Source organism: Juglans regia, chromosome 14, assembly GCF_001411555.2.
Source record: "Juglans regia cultivar Chandler chromosome 14, Walnut 2.0, whole genome shotgun sequence".
Taxonomy (NCBI): domain Eukaryota; kingdom Viridiplantae; phylum Streptophyta; class Magnoliopsida; order Fagales; family Juglandaceae; genus Juglans; species Juglans regia.
Window position 1 is genome coordinate 6,890,126 of NC_049914.1, and position 19,153 is coordinate 6,909,278.

Here is a 19,153-nt window from a genome sequence, read left to right on the forward strand (position 1 = left end):
CAAAGAAGCCATTAACACAGCAAGGTATCCATTTGAATCTATTAATAGAACAAGGAGCTAGTAGAACGTTTTTTTGTAAGTGATCTTTAAATAAATAGTAATACTAATAATAGTAGTAGTATTTAAATAGCAAGATTATTTTCCATTAGAGTGACGAGAACACAAGGAGCTAAGCATGACAGCTACTTCAAGTAATAAACCAGTACAAAGAATCAAACAATGAAATATCCACAAGAGGCATATAAGGAATATTGGCTATTAAGCCGATATATATATCTATAGATGTATACATATATTACAAGAGGCAACGAGTCTTTAGATCTATCGTACATTTCCATCTGGAGGACCTTGAACTTGGGGGGAAGAGGCACTTCCATGACTCCCGCGCTGTATGGGAGGTCAGTACTGACGAGCAGCTGGTCAACAGTGGATGGTGTGTCTATCTTCTTAGCCATTTCTGTGCATTTGTCCCCAAACTCTCGGATTTGGACATACATCTTGCGTCTCTCCTCCTCCGCCGCGGTGTACGTAGGGACCCGCTACGAATCCTCATGTTCGTTGCTGCTCAGTTCCCCCCTACTAGCTCTTCGTTGGTATGCCTGAGGGCCACATTCTCTTGGCGTAACATCCCAGCTTCTTTCGTCAGTTTCCTTATTGTCTCCTCCATGCTCGCGAGTTTTGCTTCCATCATTCCCTCTTTGTTTCCTCCCCTTCGTGTAGTTTGGGACCGCGTCGTTGTCAGCATGCGAAATATACGCTTTTATAGAAAAACAAATCCTACAGACGATGCCATTGTTGATGTCGTGTTTCGCAGCCCGAGCACTTCCGCGATAACCACGCTCACGCCACCTGTAACTAAAAGAAAGAAAGGGCTCTAGTGACGTACGCGGTCACTCAGATGCCAAAGTCAGTAAACAATCCTCTAGTGATAAGAATAACTCAGAAGATTTGAAAGAATAGTAAAAAGATTCAAGAGAGACCTCCCGTAGAAGGGATGTCTGCTATTTATACTTGATCCGGGCTCCATTATCGAGGGAGATCGTGGCATGTCAGGTCTTGCTAGGTCAAGCCTGCTGCCACCTTTCTGCTAGAGTTGGGTGTCAGGTCGTGGCCGAGCCATCCTATGTACTCTGGGGGCATGTCGTTGCATGTTGGGCCTTCTGACACATGTATTGAATGCGACATGCCTTGAGTCTGACGAGACCATGATTGGGCACCTCCAACTTTCCGCGTACAGTGGAGCGTTTTGCTTGGTGCCTTACGGTAGGGCTCGGTAGGTAGCCAAGTCCCGAGATGCTCTCATTGGCATATTCAAGCTTGGTCCCGAAAGACCTTCCCAGGTTGGTTTACGGTCACGGGCTCGACACGTGATCCTCTGGCCTAGGCTCTTAACCCACGGCAGGGTTTCGTCTTTGGGCTTGGAGTTCTGTATCTTGACCTCCTCGAGCCTGGACCCTTTTGAGATGGACCCCTCCCTCACACATACCATATATAAATCCCATCCATCATCCATATAACTCACATACCATGCACCGGACTAATCACATAGCTTCTCAAGTCCCTACAAATGCAATACCCATGCTCATTCACAACTCTCCACTTAAGAAACTCCAACACTTCACCAACTACAAACACGTACTCAAAACAAGGTCCAACACTTCACAAAGCAAATAACCAACACCTTTAACACGACCAAACACTTGCTCCCAACACTTCGCACTTCACAACCTAACTACAATATCACAACCACATGCATTTCTCCTATGTTTTCCATAATAACACAATTAAAATAGTAAATATACATATATACAAATCTTTCTAAGCACTCAACACCAAACCATACACGTCTATATACACTAAAATAACGCACTTGAGATACAGAGGTAGGATTTTTACTGTGTTTAAGGGCTAGACAGCAAATGAGGCGTGTAGGAGGTACTGTTGCTTCCATGGATTGCTCATGGTGGTGTTGCGTCGTGGCTGGAGGCAGGGATGGTAGCTCACGGTGGTGGGGAAGGCCATTGTAATGAGAAAACTATGGGGGGGAAAGAGGTGGGGCTTGGATCTGAGAGAGGAGAGGGGGTTGAGAGTGGTGGCCAAGATGGTTCTTGATGGCAGGCTCGTTGACATGCTCATGGGTGCTCACGGTGGCAGCGACATGGCAGATGGGCGGTGTGCGATGGAGACTCGCGAGAGAGAGCGTGTGAGGGAGAGAGATGCGGGAGCTGGGGTGGAGCAATAGTTGGTGACTAGCGAAGCCGTAGGCTGCCGTGGGTGGCAATGACTATGGCTGGATACGGCGGAGGTGCACAAATATGTTGGGATGAGAGAGAGAGAGAGAGAGAGAGAGTCAGCGAGAGGGTGAGGGGGAAAGACCCATGGTGGCTTGACGATAAGGGGAGCCGTTCGCGGTGGCGCAACCGGGGGGGCGGGGGCGGGGGGAGAGGCTCGCAGTCGCAGGGAGAGAGAGAGACGAGAGTATCACCCGCAGGGGAGGGCGAGAAAGGAATAAGGGGAAATGTTTTAATTTTATTAGCTTTTGCGGCGATAATTTGTGTCAGGTTATTATTGCCGCAAAAGCTTATAACGTTGCCGCAAAAGTTAATAATCCAAAATTAAAACCATATTCCAAGTAAGTTTATTTTCGGCGACAAAAAGTCGTCGTAAAAAAGTTTTTTTGGCCGTAAAATGTTACATGCCGACGCAATCTCATGATGAAGGCTTGGTTTTTTCCTACGAACAATTATCTTGTCATCAACTAATTATTTGCCACGATTACATATCTTAGCAAAAAATTCGTAGCGTAATATAGATTCATGGCTATATTCTTGGATGATAAAACTTTTGTGGTCGTTCATGATCAATTAATGGCTAGCTGTTTGGAGACAGCAAGGTGCTTGCTAATTGCTTAAAAACAGGTTTATAAAATAGATTAAAAGAATCTCTCTGTCTACTCTCTCTCTCTCTCTCGTAAGATCACCTCATCATGTTTCATTGTTTATTATATTGCCGGCCGTGGACTAATAACAAGGGATAGGATTTTCCGGCCATAATAATTAAGGAGACTTGACTTTGTAACATAAAAAAATGTTTGTATGAACCAGGTGTGACATGATATTGAACATAAACTTTTTAATACGATGATCATAAGCAATGCTAAAGATCTTGTTTATTTGTTTTTTGTTTCCAATATACTTCCCTCTTAGTGATCAATTAATAAAAAAGGAATCTCAAAAAACATTTTTTTATCAATTACAACTTAAGAACATGCATGCAGGTGGGATGCTTCCCTCTGGATCCCTTCCAAATAATTGTATATATATATAATTTCTTCTATCTTTTCAGTTGAACTCTTGCATGCTCCACATATCATGACATGATCATACTAAAAAAAAATATCAATCTACGCACAATTAAAGAGTTGGAAGCCATATAATTGAAAGAAAATTACATCACCAGCTGTCATTTATGTATGGTTTTGTCAGACCAGATTCGATAGGTTTTGCGTTGGTTCCATATCTTTTTTTATATAAAAAAAAGATCGATGCAGCTGTTGTCGAGTCGTAGACGTACTCATTGGGGGGCCTGGCTTTACACGTGAAGTTTCTCTGAGAATGAACGTCGTTCAGTACAGTTTCTTATTTTACTCATAATATTGATATTAAAAGAAGAAAAAGGACTCAATAATGGAGGAGAAAGAGCTGCAACCAGCCATAATTGCTATAGCCAGTGACCATGCGAATCTTTAATGAACTCGTACTAATGCAAAAACTTCTGGCAAAATAGTAGGACCTTGCAGAAACGAAATCTTAGGTCCAAATATAACGACAGATGTTAGCAAATTAACCAATTAAATTGCAAATTTGAAGAATATATACATGACTCCATATATATATATATATCTTGTTTCACATGCAAATATATATGCTATTTATTGTAAGAACTAGCTTTAATTAGCAGTGTATTTGGATCTGTTAATATATCAGTAAAGATTTTTCTAAAAGTACGTCCACACGTGTTGGGGCGTACCCAGAAGTTGGGGTTCTTTCAACATGTACAGTACTGGCCCAGTAGAAAGAACAGAACAAGCTACAATAATTTGTAGCCACGGTGATATAATGCTTCTCATTTATTTCTCTGCTGTCGTGTTTAGCCGAACGCATCTATAAACGAGATGTCTGACAACATGCTCCACCAATCAACCTGTGCCATCTCTCCCTTTACCTTGTCTAGAACTATGTACAGGGTAAGGCCTTGATCAGATGAGCAAATTATAAATCTGGGTTTTTTAATTCAGTTGTTCAAGTTAATTTTAATCTTATCTTCGTGCCTTTATCCAGTTTGTGTTGCGAAACACGATGACAATAAAGTAAAATGTACACAAAAAATAATCACATAATACAGAAGATTTTATTATGTTAAGAAATCATAAGGAATATTTTTGAGACGATTTTTATTGTTCAAAATAGTTATACTGTACATAAAAATAAGTATATTTATAAAATTACAAGATGAAAATTTTAATTTTTACTTTTGTGTAATATTCACTCGAGCGAAATGTCGAGTGTGCATCAAGAAAACTCTTTATCTAGCCTTTTTTCGAGCCCACTTTTGAATGATTGTCGAGTGAACTTTTTGATTAGATTTCGCTCAAGCCCAATATTGTCGAACAAGACTCTAGTGAATGTGCCAATAAACCACTCAAAAAACCAGCCTAGCTCATTGAAAATCCACTCAAAAATCGTAACAAATTATTGTGGAGTCATATCATCAAGTTGGGTCACGGTAACAATAAACCAGCAGGAAATGTATATACATTAGCCTCGATAGCATTTACCTATCTATGAGATTAAGAGTGATTTGGATTCAGAGATGAGTTGATATGATTTGTAAATAGTAAAATAAAAATTGAATTATTTATTATATTTTGTGTAAAAATTTGAGAAATTTGTTTTGAAATTTGAAAAAGTTGAATTATTTATTATATTTTGTGTGAGAATTTTAAAAAATTATAATGATAAGATGAGATGAATTGAATTGAGATTGATTGAGATAGGTTACAAATAAAAACGAGGCCTTTATATGTTATCAGAGCTGCTTGCTTTACTAACGTACGTAACTACTCTGATCTGATCATTAGGACGTTATAGCTCAGTTATTTGATAACCAAATGCCTGCGCGCCTTGATCAATTGGTCTGCCAGCTGTGGGTTCCTCCCGTGATCTCTTTCTTTTCCGGTAATGCTGGAACAATTAACAGATTTGCATTATTAGCTTTATTTTGAATAGAATATAGCGAGCATTAGCATCACCATAATTAAATCGTCATATTTGATACGGTATCTAATATAAAAAGCATTTTATTAGTCGCTAATTAATTAATTAATTAATAAACAAGAATAAATTAGCTTAATTACGAAACATGATGGCACATATATATATTCATTTATATATAATTAATGAAGTATGGCAGCTCGAGCCATGTGCATGTGCAACCACCCATTTCTCAATAATAATATCCATGCGAGGATCAACCCAAGAAAAAGATAGCAGAGAAATATTCTTATTATAGTCCATGTAAACTAATGTTTTCCAAACATGACCTTCCAATATGCCAAAAGTCGAAGCCGAGGTGTCTGAAACCGAAGCCGTTCATGTAAAAGAAAGCTTTTGCGGGTTGCCTACCAAGTTGGAATTAGCTAAATAAGAAAATGATCCTTTTGGTTTTTGGCAGTTTCTTCGCTTATATATATATGTATAATTCATCGATCGAGTTGAAAAGAACATGAAATTAAAGTAAAATATTAAGCATGGCCTATCAATTAACGAAACGTCAATTACAGATTAAAAAGATTAATTAGTCCTGATCATCTCATTTCATGCACAAGATCGATCAGGCCTCTAAAAGTCACAGAAGTTTAAAGGAAAAAAAAATGCAGAATTGTTGGCTCCATTTCCATGGGTCTGTTCGTTTCGATTCGCAGAAAGTCACAGAAGTTAATTAAAAAATGCAGTCGTCCGTTAATACATTACTCTCTCTCTCTCTCTCACTTTTTTCCATGGGTCTGTCCTTCTGATCATCTTTTCTTCAGATGAGAGCATTGACAATGAACTAATCAAATGTCAATACAAATCTAAATTTTAGTTAGATATGAGAAATTTTTTTTACATTAAACTAGTTAATGGTCCAAAACTTAAGACTTGATGAAGAGTAAATCTTAAGTCTTCTTTAAATATAGCTAGCTACTATTCACAATAGAAAACAATATTTAATTATTTCATCACTTCTCTCTCTTTTAATAGTAAAACATGTATGGCATGTACATTATTTCTACTGATTGATAGAATAGATACATTATTTTTACAAATCATGAAGATCTAAGAAATATATAAATTGTATTTACAAAAAAATATATATATTATATTATTATTTTAATTTTATAATGGCTAGTCTAATGTGGACTTACCTAGTCAAAAATTAATATTATAACTAAAAATTAAGATTCTAATCAAATTTTAAACTTAGTAATGACTAGATCATTACCAATGTTCTGAGTAGTCTATAATAAATGAACTGCATGCATGAATGCGTTGATGATGCCTGTCCAGAGATCAATAACCACAAATATATATTAGACTAAAAAAAAAAATACAAAAACAGACGATTGGAAGAACACCTGAGACTTCAAAGTAAAGAACGCAGCTAGCTTAGACAAAATAAAAGAGACTTTAAAGGTAATTAGTACAGTACTACTGGATATATATATATATATGTATTGTTTAATTTCCAATCACATTTATATATTGATCACATCAATAAATATAATTAAAAATGATAAAATAAAACAAAAATAACGCTAAAAAAGAAATTAGAAAACTCTGATTCGATCCCTAGCTACCTACATTATTGCAAATCACTTCCATATATACGGAATATTGTACGTTAATAGGTTATAATAATAACCATGAGTCTGGACCATATATAATGCATGCAAACGTGAACGTGACATAAGGCTTACGGTATATATGGAAATTGAAAACACCCACATATGTATATAATATAATTCATCAGGTGATTCCAAGACTATCAAGCTAGCTAGCTAGCTAGGTACGTACTCATGTAGAGCTTCCTTAAAACATGCAGTACCCCAAAAACAAAAACAAAAACAAAACAAACATATATATAATAATAAGAAATGGGACAATATGTATTATTTTAAAACACAATGCATAATTAACTTGATATATTTTCAAATAATTTTTCTTGTAAGAGTACTGATCAGAAGCTAGCTAGGGGACAAAAACAATAAGCAATCATTTACATCCTCCACCCTTTTTTAAAAAAAGTGATTTTTTCTGGAAATTGACTCCATTGATCAGTTTTAGTTTGTCTGAAACTATTATTTTTATGAGAAATGAAATTTAAAATTTTAAGTTTCGCAAGTCTAGTACATTTTTTAAAAAAAATGTGCAGATAATGCATGAATCTATATAAATTTTTTTTTTTAAAGATATTATAAAGTAAAATCACATGTTTTTAAGTGGGTGTGTAGAATGTGAGATTTCTGTGTAACACAATTTTTTTTTTTTTTTATAAGAAATCAAACAAAATAATTGCATTGAGAGAAAATTTAGCCTCTTGGCCACCAAATTCTGATGGTTCATATCTATCTTACAATTTTTTTTTGGGTAGAAAAAAATGGATCACACGATTTTGAATTTAAATAAGACAAATGATTTGTACAAGTTTCAAATAGATAAGTTTCATGCAAGCCCTTATAAAAAAGTAGACCTCATGTTAAAAAAGTATAAAAAGTAACTATTTTTTATTAGTAAAACTCTTTTTTTTTTTATAAAAAATTTATATGAAATTTATCTATTTAAAGCTTGTTCCTAGCATTACTCTCTAAATAATAACCAAATGATGTCAATTACCAATCACATTACCTCACATAAAAGAAAAAAAATACTTTTAAATTCTTCATGTATGCGTTGTTTTATGAGTATTGATATATATATACAACATATTTTTACAACACATCTCATAATAATATTGTAAGATAAATATATTTTTAGGAAGTAATATTATTTTTATAAAATATTTATAACATTGCCCTTTATTCAACATATTATTATAAAATGTATTATAAAAAATATAAATCATTTTGCTTCTTTTATATATCACCACTTGCATGGGCCAAAACTAGTCCATCAAAGCCACGTCAAAAGTCTGACCATTCTGTGGCGCTACCATCCTAGTCACTGACACGTGGGCGGTTGAAAAAATGGTGTGGAAAACTATTTCTCTAATAATTCTTATGACTTTTTTTACGGTCTTACTTAAATTAAAGAAAAGAGCACTGCTGACTCAGCACTAAGACTTCCCAAACGGATAAAACCGTAGAAACTGGAGCTTTGGAAGTTGAAACTACCGATATAAATCTGCTTGTTTTCCATTTTTTTAGAGGGAAAGAAAAAAAAAAAAAAAAAACCGCAATGAACAGTAAAATACTTGTAACACGTGGCGAAGACAAGGATAACTTGGCAGCGGGACCCGCAATGAACAGTAAAATATTTCATGTCGTTGAGGTCCATTTGCTCGGCCTCGGAGCTCCTGCGCTATAAATAGACGTGGCCGAGATGGGAAGAACCTACTCCTTCAAACCAGAATACGTGGTGTTCCCTCCTATATACCCTCCACCACCTTCTTTTCTCGTTCGTTGTTTCTAAGTACGTATTTAGCTTTCAATCGAGTGGTCGAAAAGATCAAAACTCTCTTTCACCTATATTAATTTTATTAGCAAAAACGTTCTTGTTCTTGGTCTTAGGTTCTGCATTCACAATGTGTGGAATACTTGCTCTTCTTGGCTGCTCTGATGACTCTCAGGCCAAAAGGGTTCGCGTGCTTGAGCTTTCCCGCAGGCAATTTATATCCCTTAAACTCTCTCTCTCTCTCTCTCTCTCTCTCTCTCTCTCTCTCTCTCTCTCTCTATGGTTGTTTATCTTATCCGTTCATGTTTCCTTAATTTGCCCCATTCTAAGCTGCTTCTTTTAAGGTAAGCACAACAGAAAAATAGTTGGTTTTTTCAACGTCTTTGGAGGTTCAACAAATAACAAAAATTTCTACGCAAGATTTTGTTTGCCTGCCATGGAGAACGTCTCCATTTTCCTTTTTCTCAAGCCTCCAAGAAATCGAACGGTTTTGTATATCGGCGAGTATATTTTGCATAGGTTTAAAATATAAGGGAGAAAAAACCATCATTATCTGAACTTAATCAAAGCGTGGACATGGTGTTGGTCTTACAATCCGTATGCAGAAGTGATACTGTGGTTGCTGTAATTCTTCCCCATCAACGTCTGATCTTGACCATGTTGATATGGTGGTCCCAAGCTTATGCTGTCCTCAGAGAGGAAAATTAATTGTTTTGAATGACCAAGTTTCTTGCTCCATCCAAATTGTTGCTATATGGCGGAGAAAAAAGGAAAGAAACATTGTCGCCATATGGGGGCACCCATGTGGAAAAAAAAGGGATAAAATTATGGGGGATAAGTGATAGTAAAATATGGAAAGGATAAGAATTTAATCATGGTAACCATGTGGGATGTGGGTCCATGATACATACATTACTTACTACGACTAATGGTGGATGTTAAATGAAAATGGTTTAGCTTGTACGAGGAACCAACAACCTGCAACTCTGAAATGGTTTCAATTCTGCTTGTTACAGATTGAAGCACCGTGGTCCTGACTGGAGCGGGCTGTATCAGCATGGGGATTGTTATCTGGCCCATCAGAGGTTGGCCATTATTGATCCCGCTTCCGGTGATCAACCTCTCTTCAATGAGGACAAGTCAATCGTTGTCACGGTAGGCCATGTTCCTAAATTATTCATGATAGTGATATTCATTCTCAACTTTTAGCTATCTAACATTCATTTTCAGCAGCTTTAAAATTTTGTTCGTGTTAGTAGCGTAGAGGACAAGTAGGTAGTAGTATATTGCCCTGCAGTTAGATTAGTTTGTTCGGAGTCCAAGAGCTTTCTTTGTTTTATTTTTTATTTTTATTTTTTTTATTATAATTGCAAAATTGATGGAGAAGTTTGTGTTGAACATCAGGTAAATGGAGAGATTTACAACCATGAAGATCTGAGGAAGCGTCTGCCGAATCACAAGTTTCGAACTGGCAGTGATTGCGATGTTATTGCCCACCTGGTGAGTCTTTGGGATGTCTTTGTACTAATCGATATCAAACTTGATTCATAATCTAAAAGAAGCTTTTAGCATTTTGACACACATGATAATTTCTTGTTGAACTTTAACATATAGAGGACATGTATAGTTCTTGTTTAAGCAATAACAGTCTTGCTAAATCTTTGTGCAGTACGAGGAGTATGGGGAAAGTTTTATTGACATGTTGGACGGCATGTTTTCTTTTGTTCTACTAGATACCCGCGACAATAGCTTCATTGTTGCCCGTGATGCTATTGGAATCACCTCCCTCTACATCGGTTGGAGCCTTGATGGTAATGTTTCAGGGGATCCTGTTTTTTGAGTGCAGCCATGGCAATATATGTCTATCTGCAATTTTGAACTGAAATTGGTGTTAGAAACTAAACCTTATTCTATTATGTTCAGGCTCGATTTGGGTGTCATCTGAACTTAAAGGTTTAAATGATGACTGTGAGCATTTTGAGAGCTTTCCTCCTGGCCACTTGTACTCGAGCAGAGAAGGTGGATTAAGGCGATGGTACAATCCTCCTTGTTTCTCCGAGGCTATTCCCACAACCCCATACGATCCACTTGTGCTGAGACGTGCTTTTGAAAATGTGAGATTCCTATACTGTTTCCCAAGAGGGACTCAAAAAGTTATTTCATCAGTCCTTGTAATTCTATAACTTTGCCCGAGTTTCTTGAAAATGTGATTTGCCAAAGGCCCAGACGCTTCCTTTACTTCGCGGTTGGAGTCACAGCTCCAAGCCTCGTGAGAGGGTTCCAGATTTGGTTAAGATAAAGAGAAATCTTGTGACTTTGTCTCATTTGCCCATTTTATGTGCAGGCTGTGATCAAACGGCTGATGACTGATGTGCCATTTGGTGTTCTGCTGTCTGGGGGCCTTGATTCATCTTTGGTTGCCTCCATCACTGCCCGCCACTTGGCTGGGACAAAGGCTGCCAAGCAATGGGGAACACAACTCCATTCCTTTTGTGTCGGCTTAGAGGTTTGTTGTAAATTTTCACGATAACCAATTATACTGCAGCTCAGTGAAGCTTCTTTTAGTCTTAAGACCAGTTTTTTTGTTGATAAGCAGGGTTCCCCCGATCTGAAGGCCGCAAAAGAAGTTGCAGATTATTTGGGTACAGTTCATCATGAATTTCACTTTACTGTTCAGGTATCAAGACAAAACTAGCATTTAAATCTCAAGTTTGGATTCGTTTTCGTGACCATCCAAAAACTAACAACTTTTGTCTGTGTTGTGACAGGATGGGATTGATGCCATAGAAGATGTTATCTACCATATCGAAACCTATGATGTTACAACGATAAGAGCAAGCACCCCTATGTTTCTTATGGCACGTAAAATCAAATCGCTAGGGGTGAAAATGGTGATTTCTGGTGAAGGTTCTGATGAGATTTTTGGTGGATATTTGTACTTCCACAAGGCACCCAACAAGGAAGAGTTCCACCAGGAAACATGCCGAAAGGTACTATAATTTTTTGAGGCACAAAGGTCGCTGATAGGGCTGGTAGCATGAAAGATTATATGTTACATTCTGTTCTCGTTTGCAGATTAAGGCACTCCACCAGTATGATTGCCTTAGAGCAAATAAAGCAACATCTGCTTGGGGCTTGGAAGCTCGAGTTCCCTTTTTAGACAAGGAATTCATTAATGTTGCCATGGATATTGATCCCCAGTGGAAAATGGTACAAAATTAACACTCGCTAAATTGAGTTTCCTTTATCTTTTCCATCGGAACTAAGATCATTAAAAATTACAAAAATCACTCAAATGGGTTTACCATCTTTTTCAATCAATTTCAGATAAAACGAGAAGAGGGACGCATTGAGAAATGGGTTCTAAGGAAGGCTTTCGATGATGAGGAGCGTCCCTATCTGCCAAAGGTATTGCAAATTGAACAATAAGTTTACAATTCAACGTTACTTATCATCATGGTAATGTCCTCCTCGATGCCCTGCAGCACATTCTGTACAGGCAAAAAGAACAATTCAGCGATGGAGTTGGCTATAGCTGGATTGATGGGCTCAAAGCCCATGCTGCTCTGCATGTAATAACCCATATCACCCTGCTTTCTGCTTTTTGGAACCTTTTTTTAGTTCAACTTTACACACACTGCTACTGGAAGCTAAATGATCTTATATGACTATCGTGGCTGATGATTAGGGCTCAACTCATACTTTCAGGTAACTGATAAGATGATGCTTAATGCTGCACACATTTTCCCACAAAACACTCCCACCACAAAAGAAGCCTACTACTACAGGACCATTTTTGAGAGGTTCTTCCCACAGGTGATGAAACCAACTTAACTTAGCCAGCAGACATTAGTCTTCAATGTGGATAACATCAAGAACTAACTCGGTCATGCTTGCCTTCATTTTTTGTTTGGTTTTGCAGAACTCGGCCAGGCTTACCGTCCCCGGTGGAGCGAGTATAGCCTGCAGCACAGCTAAAGCTGTCGAGTGGGATGCTGCATGGTCCAACAATCTTGATCCTTCTGGGAGGGCTGCTTTAGGAGTCCATCTTTCTGCTTATGACAAACAGGTCCCCTCTGTCAGCCCTGGCATACCAGAGATTCTTGATAATGTACATCTGAAGATGGAAGTTAGCACTCCAGGAGTTGCAATCCAAAGTTAGTAGGCCTATGGAGGACATAATTATTTGTGACTTGAACCATTTGAGTCACTTTGCAAGCCCTGCTATATTGAAAGGGATACTCTAGATGTCAAGAAATAACTATTATGGTGTTGTAAGATGATGTGTGATCAACGTAGTCTACTTTTCCTTATACATAGTTTTTGAAGTGTGCAATGAATATATTTCATCTGTTTTTAAGACAAAATGGGAAATCTTCCTTCTTTATCTCCAACTTCAAAAATTACTGAAGTCTGATATGATTGGCAATACTAATAACCAATAGGCAGACCCAAAATACTATAAAGAATGATTCTTATATGTACCTAATTAATGAACCATTTTTGTTAGCATCTTTCTTACGTTGGTTTTTGACCAAGTCTAGAGTGCAGAACTCAGCCAAGTTTAAAGCAGAAAGACCAATCCCAAAAGCTTCCGAAACGAAACGAAACGACAGAAAAACTTAATTCGTAGGGAGACATTCTACAAGCGTCTTTCTTTACAAACTAGCCCAAACTCATTGCACGGTTAACTCTAAGCACAGCTCGTTAAACAAGGCGCAGGCCGCTTTTGAAAGTGGGCCTCGTTTCAAAAGCCTAAAAGAATTAGAACGATTTGTCAACAAAGAGCCTCGCTCCGCGGAAGTTGGGCTTATAAATGCAACCATCTTCTGGAGCTATGCATTTTTGCGGAAAACACAAAAAATATAACGCTAGAGTGTGGCTGCTGGGATTCGAGCCCAGGTCTCCACGGCCACAACGTGGAATTCTTACCACTAAACTACAGCCACTTATGTACCTAAAGTCGTGTAGAGATTATAAAATCTTTGCATATACTATGTCATTTCTTTTCGACGACTCACGAGGAAGAAAAAAGAAATTAACAACTTAGAATAACATGTGTTGGTCAAGATTTTGAGATTTGTTTGGTTAAGCAACTTTTAGATAAAATGAGATATTTTATTAAAAATTAAATTAAATATTATTAGAATATAATTTTTATTTTAAAATTTAAAAAATTTGAATTATTTATTATATTTTACGTGAGAATTTAAAAAAATTATAATAATAAGATGAGATGATTTTATATATTTAAATCGAGTCTAAATTAGATGGGTAAGATCTTGTCACCTCCTGAGTCGTGTAAAATTTAACACAAGAATATTCTAATATCTGAACCTTGGGAATGGCATATATTACACGCAATAAATGTTGAAATGGTAAATGTTAAGTTTGAAGTACCCAAAGAAAGTGACGGTAAGTTTCATTGTGTTAATTACAAATTTGTGTAGGTAACCTATTGAATGAGATTGGGCCAACAATCTTGAAAAAAAGTAGCAAGATCTTTAAGTTGGTATATCTAACAACAATATATATATATATATATATATATATATATAGATATATGTAGTCTTATTTCCCAACAATATGACATTAATTTACACGAGAGAGGTGCAATTTTGCACTCTCTCGCTAAATTTATCACAACAACTAAAAACCATAGACTAGTAACAAACACACTAAATTAAGGAAAACAAAGTATTATAGAACAATTGGTTCCAAGTATCAGGCAATCCAGGAAGGCACCAATGGCTACAATCAGCAGACCTTGCAGGGTTGGCTCGCTGCTTGGGGCTCAAATCTCCGCTGTAGATGGAAGGGTGGCCGTCCTTCCTCAGCTCGGATAGCATGGTTATGTCCAACAAGTATGCAGGGTTATGCATGTCCCTAATCACACTGTCCACCACCCTCATTTGATCAGGGTATGTCCCAGGATATGTTGTTCCTGTAATTGGTACTGTTTCTCCATAACAATTCTTTGTTGTTGATGATGTTGCGCCAACATTCCATTCACTCGGGCTGCCAAAAAAAAGTCATCCACCAACACATTTTAGGTCTCTAATCTGGCTAAAGGATTAACATTATGGAACCTAACACAGCAAGCCAGATATTTTGATCTGGTAACTGAACTTGAAGACGCTGGATAATCAGAACAGACCCCTGTAAATAGTACTAAAGTGTGATTACCAATAGGAAACACCAGGTGGGCCACTGTGATTTCTAGTGAAGCACAGAAGCGAGTTTGTCCGCCGACGGCATTGCTTGTGCTTAGTGCCACCGACAGAAACTTTCTTTTACTGATTTGTTTTTTTATTTTCTTTCCCTGTGCAGAACTATCATTAATTGTTGTCATGTTTTCTTTCTTGTCATCATATGACTATCACAGCTTCCAAAAATATTATATATACAGAAATATTTAAAAGAACTAGTCGTTTTAGGCGTTCCCTAGGATTGAATGCCTCGCAACACTCATCTTGTTCTCTGCTTTTTCTTATTTCTTTGATAAAGAAACTTCAAGGGACTCGGGAGTATCGTAGACCACATAAATTTTCTTAAGGATTTAAGCCACAGTATTCAACAGGTTGGGCCCAGTACAGCCCAACTCTCAACTTATAATTTTATAAACAGCTCATGTTGGAGCAAATTTTTAGCATTTGAAACTTGCAGTCTAGCACTCCAACACACAATAATGAAGCCTAGATTTCCACCCAACGCAATTAATTATGAGAGAGTGAGAGAGAGAGAGAGGGAGAAACCCACTTGTAGTGTGTGGGAGAGATGGACATAAAGAACACTTTGGTTCTGGTGCTGTCAATGTTGGTGTCTACCCAATTGGCCCATGTTCTAAGTCCCTTGTCCAAAGCAGCCAACCGATCCATGTCTTGGTAAAATTTCCCTCCTGATTCCATGTAATCCCACCTGAAAATTATCACCTTAAAACCTTTAATCAAACTAGTCAACCTCTTAAACATACATATCATACACAAATAAATTGTAGATGTATGTTTTTTAAGTTGAAAACAAGGGCAAGAATTTGCCAACCCTTGAAGGGATCCTTTGTGGCTCCACCAGTGACCGGTGTTAAAGGACAGCACATCGGCCCCCCGCCAAGCGTTGCCGTTGCCGGACATTTCTTCCAGCCTCAGAACTCTCTTTCCTTGCACCTTTTCTATGTCAACCAGATATGGAGCTCGGTAAAATGATATGGACAGACTAAAATCCTGCAATAATGTTATAGCATAACACAATTATGGCTAGTTTGTATAGACTATAATTCTGGGCCCAAAAAAAAAAGGATTAAAAAAAGGTGTTTAGTGTGTTGCAGATAGCCAACCGGCAGAAGATAATACTGACTGCTTTTGTTGCGTCTTTCAACAAATTTTCCAACTGGTTTTTGTACTATAAAAATAACTATATCCTAGCCCTCTAGCATTAATTCAAGGATTCATGAATCGTGACGTAGATGAGTCAAATGACTTGTGGGGCGTGGCTACCAGAAAATCATGCGTTGTTTTTAGCTTTATCTCTTGGAATTCGTAAAAGTTGAGAAAGTAAATGCGAACTTGTAAAATTATTGAAAGAAAGACGGACAGGGAGGGTCAATACTGTACTGAGACTGACCAAGAACTTAAAGGTTGAGAGAGGGTCGCCTCTGAAGATTTTTGTTGGGGTTGTAGGAGCTGCAGCTGAAATCATGCAAATCAAAGATTCCCATTGATTCCGTCCAAGCGAGTCACCCACAAACATCACTGTTTTCCCTCTCATTCTCAGTAGAAATTCAAGCCCATTGAACCTACCATGAACATGCTACAACAAAAGTCACAAAAATTGTACAACAGAAATACAATAATCCTGCTGTTGCAAGAAAAAGCTGCAATTTTTTACCTTGGGAGCTCACAATTGAGGGGCTGCCATCGATACTTGAGGTAATCGGAGTCTGGCCGACCGTACATTTGGCAGTTGAACTCGGGGTCTATGATTGGACAGTTGGAAGATTGGTATAGTGGATATGTGTCATCACGAACCCAGGTGCCAGCAAACAATGCACAAGTGCTTTGGTTGGCTTGGATCATGGGACGTCTGTGTTGATGGTTAGTATGGTGGTTTCTCAAGCCGAATAGGAGAGCTGAGGAGGCTCTGCGGGGTTGTACCACAAGTAGACAGAGAATTGTTAGACACGACCCAAAAGTAAAGCGAGAAGATTCATTGGAAAGAACCATTGCAGAGGCTATTAGGAAGGAATGAAAAAAGCAAAAGCAAAAAGGGAGGGAGAGGTGCTACGTCCTATATATAAAGGCCGGATGAAGAGGAGGGGATGCGGGGTGTTTGGTTCTGTGCAATGCGGTTTTATATAAAAAAAAATGGAGGGGGTCTTGACATCTTGTTTGTTGTATGTAACATGGATGCATGTGATGGTAGCTAGATGGGTTCACGTGAGTTAAATGTATTGATGGCGGTGTGCCTGTGAAGCTGATTTGGACCTTCAAACAGATCAGAAAGATTCAGGGTGAGTTTGGTTACAAAATTCATTTCAACTTATCATTATAATTTTTTTAAATTTTAATATAAAATATAATAAACAATTCAACTTTTTTAAATCCCAAAATAATAATAATATTAAAAAATAATATTTTAATAATATTTTATCATCTCAACTCAATTCAACTCAACTCAACTCACTTCAACATCCAAACACAACCTCAGAATTTGCGGCTTGGGCTTTACATTTTTCCATCTGATTTTGTCAGTCTATGTTTTCTGACAATATATTAAATAAAATTAGTATGATTGAAGGCGACAAAACCTTCAGTTAGAAGAGGAATATTATTTTCATCCTTATTACTGTTTGAGGAGCAACCAAACATAACAAAGTGATTATTGCAACCCTTAGTGCAAGATTAGCTAGAACTCGAGTGAAAAACAGAAACCCCAGTTAAATCTGGTTTCATTCACGTCAATTTTGGATACTAGCTGGTAGATCTTCTTGAAAAGGCAAAACAGTGTTTAACAAAAAGGTTAAGAGAGTAGGTAACCAAGAGGAAGCCAGTTGGGGAGATGGGGCCAAGGATATTGACCATTGTTAAAGCTAGCTAGGGTTGGCTGAGAGGTCATCCCACTTGGAGCCATGCATGTCCCCTGGCCCTCCCTCGTTTGCGCCACAAAGTTTGATTTCCCTACTCTCAATCACTGAATGGAGGCAGAAGAAGAAGAATACTTGCAGCTGCATTGTTTTTTTTTTTTTTTTTTTTATCCCCCTTTCTATCAAAGTAGGCAATTGCTCAATGCAAATGCTCTTTGCTTTCCTTCTTCTCACTCTTCTTTTAAATAAACTCCGAGGAAATCTTGGAATCATCTTTACCAACCTCAAATTACACGAGTTTGAGGTTTTCCTTTTAAACCTCCAAAATGAATACATGCATGTAAATCATGTCAGGGTTGTAAAGCACCATACAAATTGAAATTCAAATCCCACATGGTTTGTCAAAGATACTGCCATGATTGAGAGATTTATATTGCCTCTAAACTTTATTGGTTGAAATTCAAAGATAGCATTCCCTACAGAAACCAATGATGGCAGTCATTTTATACAACACAACTATATCGCATTACAGCTTATAATTACAACTTAGCCTACGTGGACGGAATTATCAATAGAATTTGCAAAAAAAAAAAAAAAAAGAAAGAAAAAGGGAAGACATTTGGTAATCGGGTTAAGTAGAGAGAGCGACCCTAACCTTGATCTCATCCTAGGATTTGACCTCACATGTTTTCCGAAATGGGGAAGAAAATTCAAATCTTTCACAAAATTTTTCAATCTATTTCATCTAATTATTATAATTTTTTTAAATTTTTATACAAAATAAAAATAATTCAATTTTTTTAAATCTCAAAATAAAAATAATATTAAAAAAATATATTCTAACAATATTTTATTCAATTTTTAAATTTTATCTCAATTTATTTTATCTAGAAAAACAAACGAACCCCCTAACCGTTTGGTGCATGTACCAAATGCCAATGAGGAAAAACATTAATCATTATCAGACAAACATTGTATGGGGTCTGGGGTTGTGGGAATGGTATCTCAGCAGTGGACATATAACATCAAACGGCAATGTGTCTCTCCTTAGCCATCCAAAGGAGTCCTAAATAATGATTTTTTTTTTTTTAATTTTCTATAAAAGTCATAAAAAAAATAAATAAGGAGTAATGCTACATGGTACTTTCATCTCACTATGTGAAATGTGGTATTTTTTTTTTATCATTTTTGGATTTTTTTTTTTTCCTTAAAGATAAATTCGAATGCTGATAGACATTAACACTTCATTATCTAAGTTTAGTGAAGTTTTTAGGACCAATATGTGATATATAGGTTTCGTGCGTCGGATGCGAAGTTTTTAGGACCAATATTGCACATTCGAGGAGGAAAGGAAAGGAAAGAT

The 19,153-nt window shown here is 37.2% G+C and overlaps 2 protein-coding genes and 1 non-coding gene across 3 annotated transcripts; 1 reads left to right on the forward strand and 2 right to left on the reverse strand.

The window, feature by feature from the left end:
* Positions 1-8,651: 8,651 nt before the first annotated feature.
* Positions 8,652-13,078, forward strand: LOC109002332 (asparagine synthetase [glutamine-hydrolyzing]). Its single transcript, XM_018980031.2, has 14 exons — positions 8,652-8,729; positions 8,828-8,921; positions 9,728-9,866; positions 10,116-10,211; positions 10,381-10,522; positions 10,635-10,825; positions 11,056-11,217; positions 11,308-11,388; positions 11,480-11,701; positions 11,787-11,921; positions 12,039-12,119; positions 12,197-12,283; positions 12,420-12,527; positions 12,634-13,078. Exons 2-14 carry the CDS (start codon positions 8,842-8,844, stop codon positions 12,871-12,873), a joined length of 1,764 nt encoding a protein of 587 aa, XP_018835576.1. The 5' UTR covers positions 8,652-8,729; positions 8,828-8,841; the 3' UTR covers positions 12,874-13,078.
* Positions 13,079-13,588: 510 nt separating this feature from the next.
* TRNAH-GUG lies at positions 13,589-13,660 on the reverse strand. Its single transcript has one exon. It is a non-coding gene; the product is annotated as a tRNA-His (tRNA).
* Positions 13,661-14,285: 625 nt separating this feature from the next.
* LOC109002326 (protein PMR5-like) lies at positions 14,286-17,039 on the reverse strand. The gene is made up of 5 exons (XM_018980018.2): positions 16,596-17,039; positions 16,332-16,503; positions 15,753-15,931; positions 15,471-15,629; positions 14,286-14,729 (listed from the first exon to the last, which is right to left on the reverse strand). Exons 1-5 carry the CDS (start codon positions 16,928-16,930, stop codon positions 14,390-14,392), a joined length of 1,185 nt encoding a protein of 394 aa, XP_018835563.1. The 5' UTR covers positions 16,931-17,039; the 3' UTR covers positions 14,286-14,389.
* Positions 17,040-19,153: the final 2,114 nt, after the last annotated feature.

Coding starts and splice junctions, on each gene's coding strand:
- LOC109002332 (XM_018980031.2), top strand. CDS start 8,842: ATGTGTGGAATACTTGCTCTTCTTGGCTGCTCTGATGACTCTCAGGCC. Junction 11,218..11,307: donor CCTTTTGTGTCGGCTTAGAG/GTTTGTTGTAAA, acceptor GTTGATAAGCAG/GGTTCCCCCGATCTGAAGGC. Junction 11,922..12,038: donor TTGATCCCCAGTGGAAAATG/GTACAAAATTAA, acceptor AATCAATTTCAG/ATAAAACGAGAAGAGGGACG.
- LOC109002326 (XM_018980018.2), bottom strand. CDS start 16,930: ATGGTTCTTTCCAATGAATCTTCTCGCTTTACTTTTGGGTCGTGTCTA. Junction 15,932..16,331: donor TCTCAACCTTTAAGTTCTTG/GTCAGTCTCAGT, acceptor ACATTATTGCAG/GATTTTAGTCTGTCCATATC. Junction 15,630..15,752: donor CACAAAGGATCCCTTCAAGG/GTTGGCAAATTC, acceptor GATAATTTTCAG/GTGGGATTACATGGAATCAG.